This window comes from Simochromis diagramma, unplaced genomic scaffold (genome assembly GCF_900408965.1).
Source record: "Simochromis diagramma unplaced genomic scaffold, fSimDia1.1 OVJJ01000320.1, whole genome shotgun sequence".
In the NCBI taxonomy this organism is placed as follows: domain Eukaryota; kingdom Metazoa; phylum Chordata; class Actinopteri; order Cichliformes; family Cichlidae; genus Simochromis; species Simochromis diagramma.
Genome location: NW_024386773.1, coordinates 6,570,771 through 6,583,764, shown reverse-complemented (window position 1 = coordinate 6,583,764; position 12,994 = coordinate 6,570,771). Strand labels below are relative to the sequence as shown.

Genomic DNA, 12,994 nt, shown 5'->3' with positions numbered 1-12,994 from the left:
CTCTATTTCCCTTTTGGAGGGCAGTCATGTACAGTCAAATCTGTCTAACACAGATGGCCTATAAAACCATAATACTGTCTCAGATAATCTGAATGCCGTAGACGTTCACCTGACTCCTCATTCAGGACATGATCTGAATACTCTCACTTAATAGAGAGGTCGTGGGAAACACCAAGTGAGGCAGAGTAGGACTCCTCGTTCCACACTAATAAGAAGTGTCCAGAAAAACCCTGGAGTTGCTTCTTAATATATGATGAACTAAAAGGTATCTCCATTACGAGAGTTAGAAAGACGGGGGGGGGGGGTTAACTGTTTTAACCATGTAACATCAACATCAGCTCCCGCCAGAGATAAAAGTGGGCCAAAATGATCGGGAACTAGGTGTTAAAGCACCTGCAATTAATGAGTAATTAAATCTGATAGGCAGTTTAATACATAATATTAATCGGGTTAATTTTTTATGAGCTGCAGCTTGGTGATGCTTCCAGCTGATGCAAAACAGATACTCAATCAACAAATCAGAAAGTAATGTTACCCCATGGTGCTGCCGGCAATCTCAACACATCCTCGTTTTTCTTCCCATGTCTGTCACGTGCGCTCGCATGCAGATGGCATTAAAGTTGCAACAGTTCCCCATGCAGCCTTTAAAAATGCTCATCAAATATCACCAAACACATAAACTGTTTCTGTGCAGTTTGACTCAGAATCAGTCTGCTAGCTAAAGGCACAGTTGCTGTATTTTCCAGATAAGAGAAAAAATGTTAATGTGTGAGAAGGCTATTCTCACAGATGGAAAAAGATCAAGTTTATGCTTTAAGTTTAATCACAATATCCCTAATTCTCTGTCAATGGATTTATCCCATTATTCCATATTATGAAATGTCATTTACAACAAACTGGATTCCTTTGATTTTGATTTTTGTTCCTGGACAGTAAATAGACTGCAATGGTCACGGTTATTGTCAGGTTAGGTTACAGTTAACTGAAGAGATATTACAAGAGACATACGTGACACTAAACCAGTGCTAAATCAGAATCAATGAGGGATTCCAGTATGGTGGTTGAAATGCAAAAAGAAAACGCTTTTTTAAATCCTATCTGGAGACACAGTCAGCAGACTTTTTAAGGATTTATTTATCAGATTTTATTAATCATTCTATGCATTTTTTTTTTAAACGAGAGCAAATTTTATGCAGCGCTTGTTTCCAAATGGTTGTTGTTGTTGTTTGTTAACAGTTATCAATTTCAATGAATTTTAAGTAGGTAATGCTCACTGGTGTTATTTGCTGTTGAATTTCACCTTTACACTGGCTTTTTACCAGGTAGAGGTTTAAAACACAAAAAGCAGTAAACTTCAAAGCACCACCAGCACAGGTCTGCTGAACACAGCCAATAATCAAAGACTGTGCCAAAGAAAACAAATTAACTGGAGCTCAAAGTACAAATTGCTTTGTGGCCTATTTCTAATTTAGTCATTTAACCACTGCACTGCTGCTGCTGTGCCAAATCTTGGGATTCCTCCACCAATTTTAACTTCTGATTACCACATCAAGGTTCTTAAAATGAGATCCAAAGCAAAAAAAAAAAAGTTCAAAGTGGTATCCAAGGAGAAAACATCTGTTTCTGTGATGACATCTAGAAAATAAATTGTACTTTGTGACAGCCACAATGTAGGATGATGCAACAAAGCCCCATTTTGTCATTCAAACCACTGTCTGCAAAGTATCTGTTGCTGTGTCAGAGCTACGAAGCAGGCGAGGAAGAGGCAAAAAGCACATAGCAGATCGACACATGTATGATCAATCAATCAAATTATTTTATTTTAAAGCAAGCACCTGCCAATCTCACCAGAAATATAACCACTTTTACCTTGCTGCCTAAAACTGTGTTTGCAACCTAAACATCAAACAGCAAGATGCCTCAGCATTTACCGACATGACGTAAATGATTGAACTTTCCCCCATGTTAATTTATTTTGGGGGAAAGTATTTTATTTTTTCACATTAGAAATTGACATCAATTTCCAATGTGAAAAAAGGGGAATAGGGCAAGACTGGATTGGACCTATCAAGTGCGCACTTCCCTCCACAGCTGCCATGAACTACATTAGGCCAGTGACATCTCCAGCAGGGTTAATAACAAGTCTTGCCATCCAAGAACAAGCTCACTTCACATTTGCTCTACTAACGGAACTTGCGATCTGGATTAAGCTACACTTTAATGCGGGTAAGTACAAAATGTTTAACAGTACCATTAGTCCAAAGCTGAATCAATGAGGACTACTTACAGTCATAGTGTTTCTGAGAGTTTATGTATTGTCTGATTTTCTTATTCATGGTTTCAGTATTTAACCCTATATGTAAATTACTGTATCAACTGATGTGTACTGAACTCACTAAGTTGCACATCTACAACTATAGCTGTCACTTTGCTGTCACAGTGAAATAACATGATAGTGTCACTGCTGCTGCAATATTTGAAAAAGAACCCATTAAAACCTTCATGAGTTCAGTGTTTTTTCTTCTTTATGTCCATGTAATTTGTAATTTTGTTTGTCATCCCATTGGCAGTAAGAGGTGCAACATGCAGTGGGAGAGAAAGAGGAACCTTTCAAGAGAAAGAACAGGACACATTTTATCTGGAGTAACATGCAAGCCTGTCAGCCGGGTGATATGGTTCTGTAAATCAGCATTACAGCTCAATGATCTGGGTCATACTCATGCGTAAATGCTGGGAGCAGAGGGAATTGTTAAATCATTTCATGGCATCCTCCATACACTGTGGTACTTTATTTCCTATCCATGAGCCCATGATTTCTAATTAATGCCTGAAACATTAAGTAAACAGCAGAGCCTTTAAATCGCACACACGCATACACACTAAATCAGACCATAATTTAATACAATCAATGAGCTGAATCCCAATTTTGTGTAAATAACCACATTTTTATAAACTTAACTATTTGTATGTTTGAAAAAGCGAAAATGTATGATTTAATTATATGGCTCAATGAGATTTGGGGATTTGCTAGATTCAGCGTTTGCTAAACACTAAAAAGGGAAAAAAAATAGGAGCTAAAACACAAATGATTCATATTAATCTGTCAATAAGACAAATATGCACACTATACTCTGGTCGGAGCTCACCTTTAGGAAGTCCAGAAAAGCTGGTTTGGACATGCACGCCTTTTTAATGAGCGCCATGGCATTAGTGAAGTTGTTCACATAGTCACTGTATACATCCAGCACCATGGACTTGGAAAACTGTAGAAACAGAAAGCACAAACAGAAAGCATCATTTTCTGAATCGGAGGCAACAGCTAGACAAGCAGAGGCTCTACTGTGTTTTTGTTTTTATAGCAGAATCCACTGTCCTGTAATTTCCTCTAATATCTCAAATGACTAACCATCCTTTTTGCAGGACGACCTGCAACCTTTAATTTTAATGTAAAGAGAGGCCAGCAAATGGATGTTTAAGTATAGTGTTTTAAAATGGTTTGTTTACCATTCCAGTTACTGAAAAACACCCTTCACGAGCCATTTGAGAAGTTGGGCAAAGGGGAATGAGCCGGCAGAGCGAGCGAGTGTGTGTGTGTGTGTGCGTCTGTGGGGGAAGGGGGTGTGTCCGTTTTATGTCATTTATTCTCTATCCTCAATTAAACCCACACCAGACAGCTGATAGTGGCAGTATGAGGTGTAGTGGGGAATTGGCAAATTGCATGAAGGATTTAACCCTCTTTGCTCACACTGCCCCTCAGGATACTGCCTTTCAGATATTACAACAAGCCCTGCAGGTACAGGTACATTACCACATGAAAAAGATCTGCTCAGTGAGGAGTACGCAGTCCCAGTACTCTTGTTTCCAATGTGTCCTCATTTGGTGGTAGGCATTATGATATCAATGGAATAGCACTATAATGGCCAGCAGTGCAGGGAGTCAAATCAGCCCCTCTGATAGGCAAATAATGAGCCAACCTTATGGGTGAGCACATGGCTGAGACTCACATAGGAAAGCTCTTCCTGAACACTACTATTCTAGCGCCAGAAGTTGTAAACACACATCCCAGAGAGCAGTGGATGCATCGAGGATATTCATCACAACTGTAATTGATTTCATGTTTGGAGTAAACTATCCCTGTTTGCTCAATCTAAAACCTGTAGCTCATTATAACTCTGGTAGCAAAGCCGGTGTTAAAATGTTAGCCAGAAATGGTAAAAACAATATGAGTGCCTCTAGACAGAATGCAAGACTTCGATTGCATTTTAGAAACAAACAAAGAATGCACGTAAACACACAAACGTGTATAAGACAGCAAATTATCCTCCAGTTTCATTTCTATTTGCCCCACGCACACACCATAAACATGCACATGCACGCACACTAACCGATGCAACAAACAAGTCTCCGATTTTCTCAGTACTGTCCCACTCAGCCACACGTGATGCCAGTGCAATCTGAAACATGGAGTGGCACTGGGTGATCTCCCTGATTCGGTAAAATATAGGCCGGATTTTCCGTGGGCTCAGGATGCGCGGATCAGCTTCCATCAATGGTCGGTGGTACTCCTGGGGAGATTGTGACAGAAAATTGTGTTTTCATTTTTCTGTATATCAATATACAGTATGTGGGTGGGAGGTTAGGTTCTTAAGAGAGACCAGCAATCCACTCTCTTAAGCACTTCTCTTGTCAGAAGCATAAACAGACATAAACTGCAGGGTAACTGACGCATTTCTTGTGAATCAGGGAGAGAAAGAAAATTCAGTTATTCTGCCTGGAAGCCCAGTAATTCAAGGATTGTAAAATAGCATTTGCCACTAACAAACATGTTCAGAACTCAATGTGACCTGTAATCACAAAAGCCAGAATAATAATGACAAAAAAGAGCTCCCAGCAGTTATAGATTAAAAAAACAACATGGCAAAAAGAGGCTTAATTCTTCAGTCAGCACTGATGGGTATATTGGCCTATACAACGTACAGAAATGCCTTGATGCTCTGTGGGTGATAATTAACTTCCTTGAACCTGTTATTGCTGAAGTATAGATATAATGTGTAAGCTGTAAGTTAAAGATAAAAATGTTATTTAACAGAAAATAAAATCAAATGCAGTAACCATGTTGGTCATTTTTTTCTCGTACACCATAGATGGTATATAAAAGATGCCCTGTATTCACAGAGATCTCTGCTAGGTATAGTTGTTTGAACTGATGATCTTGGAATCTGTGGCTGTTTAGAAATGGCCAACTTGTGTAAATCTATAATTCTCCTTCTAAGGTCTTTGCTGTGTTCCTTAAATTGAGAAGTTAACAGACCTTGGCCTTGTCAAATAAAAGACATGGAGCCTTCAGCACTATTAATCGAAGGATTTAAGCGAGTACACATATATATTTGAAGCCAGACTTTTGACCCTGTATAGATTACAGAAAATCCAAAATAAATTCAAACTTGTGCAACCAAGTCATTAAAGATGTATGCTATATAAGAATTCCACTCTGAAAAAAGAACAGTTCAAAGAAATCATTAAAAGCCCGAAATTGCCATGACATTATTGCCTATGACGAGCGTATGTAAACTTCTGACCACAGCTGTATGTCTGCTAGAGTTGAGGCACTGTCAGACTGAAGATGGAAACAGAGTGTATTGAGTTGACAGATCTATCTGAAGGAAGAACCCATTAAATTTGGGAAAGAGTCCATTAAATTTTTAAAGTGTGTCCATTATGCTTTTCTGTATTTCCTGTCATATATACACTTGTTACATGCTGGGTGCAACTCTTATTACAGCTGACAAAGTTTAAAATAATGAGCTAGTGTATATGCAAGTAATTGTTATGAACCAAAAACTCGTGCCAAGCTCTAAATGGCTGGATACCAACATTTTACTTCTACTCTTGGATGTGTATGATGTCAAAGAGGGTCCAAGAGAGGAAATATGGAGCTGGAAATGAGCATTATAACTCAATGCTAATACTGGAGATAGGGCATTGGCATTGGCATTGGAAAAGGATTTGCTCTCCAAGAGCCCTTCTAGTTGTTTTGCAAGTCTTGTCTGTGCATATCCACCAAACTGATAATTAACATAAAAAATTTGCTAGGCAGCTCAGTATAACTGCAAAGTAGTTTTTCTATGTTATAATACAGAATGTAGTTCTAATAATGGATTTACAATTCTGTATCTAATTGTGGTAGGTATAGATTCTTATTTTCATATGTTTGAAGATACTATTTTTGTATTTATCAGGACTCTCTGACTAAGAAAAGAGAAATTTCAAATGAGCTAATCCAACCTATGTATAATAAGCGATCATGTCACTCAAGAACAAAGGTAGCCCATTCTATCTTTACAATGAAGGATTTTGCTGTGAAGCCACTGATCACTGTTTATTCAATTTCAGTAGGTGCGCCTCTTATTTTTCACCGATTAGGAGATAACAACTCTTTTTCCCTCCAAAAAGGAAGATTAAGGACGAGAAGCTGCACCCCCTTCTATGCAACCACAACTCTGCCTCTCTCCCGCGGCAGCGGTACAACATCACAAAAATGAGGATGGGTATTTTATCAGGATTATTTACACTGAGACACCTCGATAATTTGATTGATACCGCCGCTTCTCTTTTCAGTGTAATTCATAACAGTTAAATTTTGATGATATTGCATGTGGCAGAAGAGGACAACTGGACTAAACAGCTTACCTGCAAGATTCTCCTGAGAGATTCCAGGTAGCTGCGCTCACTCTGAATGATAGAGCCAAGGATATGGCGCCTGACAACCTGCGCACACAACAGACCAGTCAGGAGATCTAGCGCAAAGAAGATACGATTGGGCAGAAGTATGTGTATGCTTTCAGTTAAGCATGGCACAGTTTGATGGATTGAACTATGATAATATGTTTGTCACAGGAGGAAAACACTGAAAGACAGGAAGGTTTGTTTGAACAAGGTTTGCAGCAGACTGCATGAATCACTGGATTTGTTTGACATGAAAGCAACTATTGTACCAGATACAAAACGCAACGCTTTTCGAAAGAGGATGAAAAGTATAGAGTGTGAGGTAAATACTGCGGAAACAATAAATACAATTAACAGCCTCAACTGGAAACACAATAACCATAAAGATGTGACGTTTAGAACATGCACAAGCTTGTGACAAAAAGCCCTCTGATGTACCTGGTGGCTGGTCAGCCCCTCTGGCATCGGGCTCAGCTCTGGGGGAGGATGCTTCACTTCTGACACAGCCACATCCAGATATCCTGCATCATCCTCCTCTTCTGTAGATGTTGAGAAATGGAGGGAAAAAAAGAGAATAACACAGAATGGTTAAAGAGTGCGTATGTGACAGAGATTGAGGCAGGGAGAGTGAGAATAACAAAAATGCAGCCCTCACATCTCACTGCAGTTGGAGAAAAACGGCGACACACTAAGTTTATTACCTCTAAAATATGAAGAGACTTCTGTACTCTCTGAAAAGGGAGCGCAATGGAGAAAGAAGTGAGAGAGTGAAAGCGGGCGAGGCAGAGAGGCCTTTAGAAAAACGAAAAAAAAAAATAAAAAAAATCAAACAATACTGTATTTCTGTAGGAGTAAAGGAGGCACAAAGGAGTGTGACTGCAAAGACACAACCCAAAACATTCTCATCTGTGCATTGGCACAAAGACATTCGACAGTTTCAAAAATCCCTACTTCACCACTAACCATAAAGACACAAATACCAGAAGCTTCCAAAATTCCAATTAAAGACTTTGGAACGATGACAGAGGACTGGTGGAAAAGAAATACAATGCTGTGTTGATTTCCTTCGATCAATACCTAAAAATAGCAACACTGGCCTCTTTACTTCTTTGTGATGGCTTTAAGATTTGTTGGAGGTGTGGGTTTAGTGCCTGTGGTTTATGGGGCTGCTCAGTTCTCCATTAATGGATGCTAATCCATTAAGTGAAGGTCCTTATAACGCAACATATATGAGAACCCATGAGGTGCTTCATTCTTCTGCTTTCTCTAGCATCAAAAAAAAAAAAAAAAAAAAGAATAGCTCGACCACACTGTCTGTCGGAAAACTGAGGAAGTGTGTCCGTTTTATTTATTATAGTTATAATCAGTGAGATCTGTTTTTCACAGTGCTTTCATTTCTCCCTGAAGGGATTTGTATAAAGAAAAAGTAAGACTTTCTACTCTCTCTCCCTGAAACACTTCTTTGGCTTGGCTAGCTTTATATACAAGCAACTGCCTATAATTCAAAGTGTCAACTGTAAAGAGTTACAAAACCCAAACTTCATAACTTCCTAAACATAGTATAACTTCTATCCCCAAAAGCCAGTTGACCAAGATTTACAAAGTTTTAGACTTTCCTGCATTACCCAATTGATCTTTTCTCTGCAGGAAGGAAACTTTTCGCATGACGGCTATTTTGGTCCTTTCAAGCCCATCCTTCGTTCCGCTTCTTGCTGCCTTCATGAGCTGCTGAACCTAGTTAGAAAGAGCAGACAGAGACAACAAAGGACTGTTAGCGCATGAGGAAAGTGCCATGCTGTGGCAACTTGGTAACCTACTGTGCACCTCTGGAGAGAGATGGAGAGAAGTGGCGCTCAGTAGACTCATCATGAATCTCACCATCTGCAACTCCCCGTGGGTCGCTGAACAGGCTCTAATCAGTGAGTCTATGAGCGTATCATGGGAAGATTATGGTAAGAGAGTTCCACATGAGAGCAACAGAGCTGCGTAGCTCATGGCGGGAGAATTCAGCTGACCACAAACTCCACCTTTAGTATCAGAATAGCCCTGCAACAAGACTCCACAGACCCAGAATATACCCAGAGTGCTAGTATTTTTAAACAATGCTACTTCAGGAAAGTAGGTCATTAATTGGGGGCAAGTTGCGCTAGTGTTTATGGAAGCAAATATGCTGAATATTAGTTAATAATTAATGAGTTCCACAAATATATCTTAATATTAAACCAGGCAGGAAAAGAGAGAGTCAGAGAGAGAGACCAATAGACTGACCAGGAATCCTAAATTAAAGTCAGAGTCCACAGGAAAGTTGGGAAGGATGGTATAGCAAGCCAGTTAAGCCTTCACATCAGCTGAGCATACAAGACAGCATATTTCAGCTCAGGGTCAATCCTATTGGCAAACATCTAGCAGAGTGATTTTTAGCTCTCTAAAGACACGGTGAGATATTGCTGTGTTCACTTGCTGCTGGAGATATACCTTGATGTCATAGTTGTGTTTTCCAGACAGCCTCATGGCCAGTTCTCGTTTGGTCCTGGCACACCGTTCCCTCAGCCGACGCACTTCAGGAGTGAGCTACAGGTTTCGGACAAGGAAGGGCAGGGCATAGGTGCGGGTTGTGTTTAGCCACAAAAGGCAAAAGGGGGATGAAAGAGCAGGAAAAAGGAAATAGAAAAGGGAAATGGAGGCAAAGAGATCAAGGCAAAACAAGCAACGAAACACTGGGAATTAATCACAAGCGCAGAGTGAAAGCTGGAAGCACTGCATTGGTCAGAGGGGTTATGCTGTATCAGACTGATGGCCTTTGATTTAGAGCAGGATGGCAGGGGTTTCAGGCAGTTTAGTGAACATATTAAATAAGAAAACTCTATTGCAGGTCTCCCAGGTTTCTTCGGTAAGATGAGAATTTTAGGTGTACTTGGTATAAAATTAATTGGACGAAGCTAATTAAAAAAGTATATTTTTGATCAAGGCTGTACTTGCCAAAAAGGGTTACTGGGCTCTAATGGGCCATTAATTGTCAAACCAGTGACGCTGAATCGTTCCTTTTGTTCAGTGGCCTGGGACAAGTTTGCAAAGAGACCTGTGGAGGGATTTTCACAGCACACCCTCGTGTAATTACCTGAACTCATTTTTCTCTCCCTTCACAAGCAGCATTTTGCTACCTATGGTCTCCCTCGCTTCTCAAAGCATTAATTTAACTTGAGCTTCTCTTGGATTACCATGGAGTTATATCAACACCTTCAATATGTAAAAATATGTAAAGGTAGGTGTACATCTATACATTGATAAAGATTCAACTGAGCAAAATACTTTTTTTTATTAGAGTGATTGAAATTTTTTCTTATGCCTGCAACGGTGTATGCGTGTTGAAGGCTGGTGAAGCATGAAAAGAAATGCAGCACATTGTGAATGTGAACACAGTGCCATCATGTGGAAGGACACTCTGAAGCCGAACACTGATTAACAGCATCCTTGGCAGAAAAGAGTCAAAGAGATCTGAGGCTTTTCAAAAAGAAATGCCCTGTGTTTACTTTCATCCCACAATGAAAGTATAAAGCTAGACAGCCTGGTATACATTTTTTATGTTATTTATAGTTTCCTTACAGTTCTATACAGTAATAAAGACAACTGCACAGCAGAAGCACCAGATGAAATAGTCACATTGATTTTTTTTTTTCCTATTTGCTGGAAACCAAGCAAAACAACCTGGTCAGTCATGATGCCATTTACAATCTGGAGAAATGACAACTTGTGTAGAGAAGGAAACGGATGCATTCACACAGGCTCTACCTTGCTCTTTGTTGGTAGTTTGGCCTCGTTATCAGAATGCTCATCGTAGCTTTCAAACTCACTGGAGCTCCATCCGTTGCCTGCCTCCAACGGACCAGTGTCTCTCTGAACGTCTTCATAGATCATATCTGCTAAACACAAGAGCTATTACACATCAGAAGCTGCATAATGAGATCTATGAGAAAGCAAGCAAAAAAAGTGAATAGGTGTCTACAGCTCCTAACCTTCATCAGGAGAGAGGGGTTCTTCGCTTGGAACATCATCATAGATCACCTCCGAAGCCTCTGCCGTCGGGGGTTCGGCTTCAGTCACGCATAGAGTTGGCAGAGTAAAACAGGAGAGTTGAAATAAACACTGTTGTTCTGACTTGCACCTGCTTTTGTTACATCATTCTTTTATATCTCTCAAAAAAAACAGCAAACACAATCTAACAGAGCTTTACACCGACTGAATGTTTATGCTCGATCTTTTAGACTCTGGGTGTCACTTAGCTTTAGAATATTTCCAAATTTATGGCATTAACAGCATTTAAACATCATCATTCACAGGGAGATCTGCCAAATATCATGTGTATCTTGTGTACTGTTGCCACAACGGCTTTGCCTACATGACATAAGATGATTGTATCAGGCTTGTTTGAGCTATTGACCCATTCTCTCTCCACGCTTGGCAGGATTTGTCATTAACTGCTTTGAGAGTGTTTCAGCCTAATTTAGCTCAGTGAGCTTTATTGATTTGGTCTTAAACTGTGATTTGTCTGCAACACTTTCCCCTAAACCCTGAACAGCAACAATCACTGTTTTCAATTAATCTGACTGAAGATGTGAATTCTATCATGGATTATTGAGTCTAAAATTTAAAATAACCTTGCAATACAAGCCAGAAGATAAACTATTCTTTTCTTTCTCTCTTTTGTCCCCCAACAAAAAAGGATTAGCTCCACAAATGTTCGTTATACCTCGCTTGGTTTCCGATGCCTGTGCATTCAAAGAGGATTCACAACAGAGAAGAAAACAACTGGAGTTGGGCTATCAGCCTGACTCCCAGCATATCGGCAAAGTGACTGGGCCTCTTGGGAACATGGCTTTTTACTTTAAATGTGGTATACCAGAAGTTCTTCACTGTGTTTTCTTACTTTATAGTTAACTTTTCTCCACAGCAAGAAAATGACGTTTGAATAAACTCATTCTTAGTTCTTACTGCATCTAAAGGCACACTCTAATCCATATAATATCTATGATCACAAAAATATATTCTTGCTTTAAGAAAGAGAAAAAAACGTAATTATTCACAATGACTCCACACAACTTTGGTTCCAGCGCAGGTTAATCCACATGCAAAATACAAAGTCCGACAATTGAAGACTTTATCTGAAAATGTGGCAAGCGTGAAATAGTAATAAATTTCTCATTAGCATCAGCACAACTGTAGTCATTTTTCTTGCTTTAAGTCAGCTTGCATCTACCATTTTCTGTATTTTAATTTTAGATATCAGGAAGAAAGGTTTAATATACTTCCATTATTTGATCAATTTAACTGCATTGTACGCATTCAGACTAAAGCAGAGGCCCCTGTGTGAAAATGCATCAGAGGGGTGGGACATAAAAAACGTCATGCAGTACTGCAGGGCTCCTTTACATCTCTCGTTTCTGAGCCACCTTCAAACAGCAGCACTGCTGACTGAGTCGAAATCCGAAAGCAATTTTCCCTCATGGAAATGGTACTCTATTGATCCTCGTCCTAAATTAATTGGATTCATGTCATGTCTGGGTAGAAATCAAATCATGGCACAGAATATGTGTGTGTGTGTCAGTCTGTGTTGTATCAGTATATGTTTGAAAGGGGTACATATGTGTTTATACACATGAAGGCATCTTTATGTGTGTCTGGCCTTTCAATGTAGAAATCAATGAGCCATGAGATGACCACAGATTTGTAATATGGTGTTCTTGCCACCTTTGATCAAGGTCAAGAGATGGAATGCGTGATACTAACAAAATACTGTTTACAATTCATATTGCCAGTTTCATTATGGTGTGGTCCACAGTACTGTTTACCCAATTCTGGAGGCTGTATTGGTTTTTCTATCAGATCTATCCGCAATGTGAACACTGTAATACATAGGTGGAATGAGTTGGAGTCCCAAGGCAAGCTTAGGTTTAATCTTTTTTGGTCTGAAATTGAACCCTTGATCTACAATATAAGGTGCACGGTTCACTGTCAATATAATTTAGCTTTGTACCTTCAGGGATGCCCCTCGAGCCTTGCTTGACGGTTTCTTTGCTGTGGTCTCCTGAATCGACCGGGGACACCACAGCTGATGGTGCCACAGGAAGCCCCCGGAGCTCCTCTCCTACACAAGGAACTGAAGCACTGGGCTCATCTGCTTCTGCTGCCGAGGCACTGGAAGGTACCCAAACATTAGCACAGTTAAACTAACACCGAGTTCTGTGTGCCTCATAATAAGTTAATTTCAATG

The 12,994-nt window shown here is 39.8% G+C and overlaps 1 protein-coding gene across 5 annotated transcripts in view; it reads right to left on the bottom strand.

Annotated features, from left to right (window-relative positions):
* The window catches only part of arhgef10la (Rho guanine nucleotide exchange factor (GEF) 10-like a), a 114,759-nt gene that overhangs the window by 76,269 nt on the left and 25,496 nt on the right, over positions 1-12,994 (bottom strand). For 3 of the 5 annotated variants that reach the window (XM_040005464.1, XM_040005489.1, XM_040005496.1), the window contains 9 exons: positions 12,758-12,918; positions 10,740-10,817; positions 10,516-10,646; positions 9,202-9,297; positions 8,352-8,460; positions 7,165-7,265; positions 6,691-6,768; positions 4,386-4,565; positions 3,147-3,263 (listed from right to left, as the gene is read on the bottom strand). In XM_040005464.1, coding sequence (XP_039861398.1) covers positions 3,147-3,263; positions 4,386-4,565; positions 6,691-6,768; positions 7,165-7,265; positions 8,352-8,460; positions 9,202-9,297; positions 10,516-10,646; positions 10,740-10,817; positions 12,758-12,918 — 1,051 coding nt within the window. The remainder of the gene's footprint in view (positions 1-3,146; positions 3,264-4,385; positions 4,566-6,690; positions 6,769-7,164; positions 7,266-8,351; positions 8,461-9,201; positions 9,298-10,515; positions 10,647-10,739; positions 10,818-12,757; positions 12,919-12,994) is intronic. The other 2 variants (XM_040005473.1, XM_040005480.1) reach the window with 2 other exon arrangements.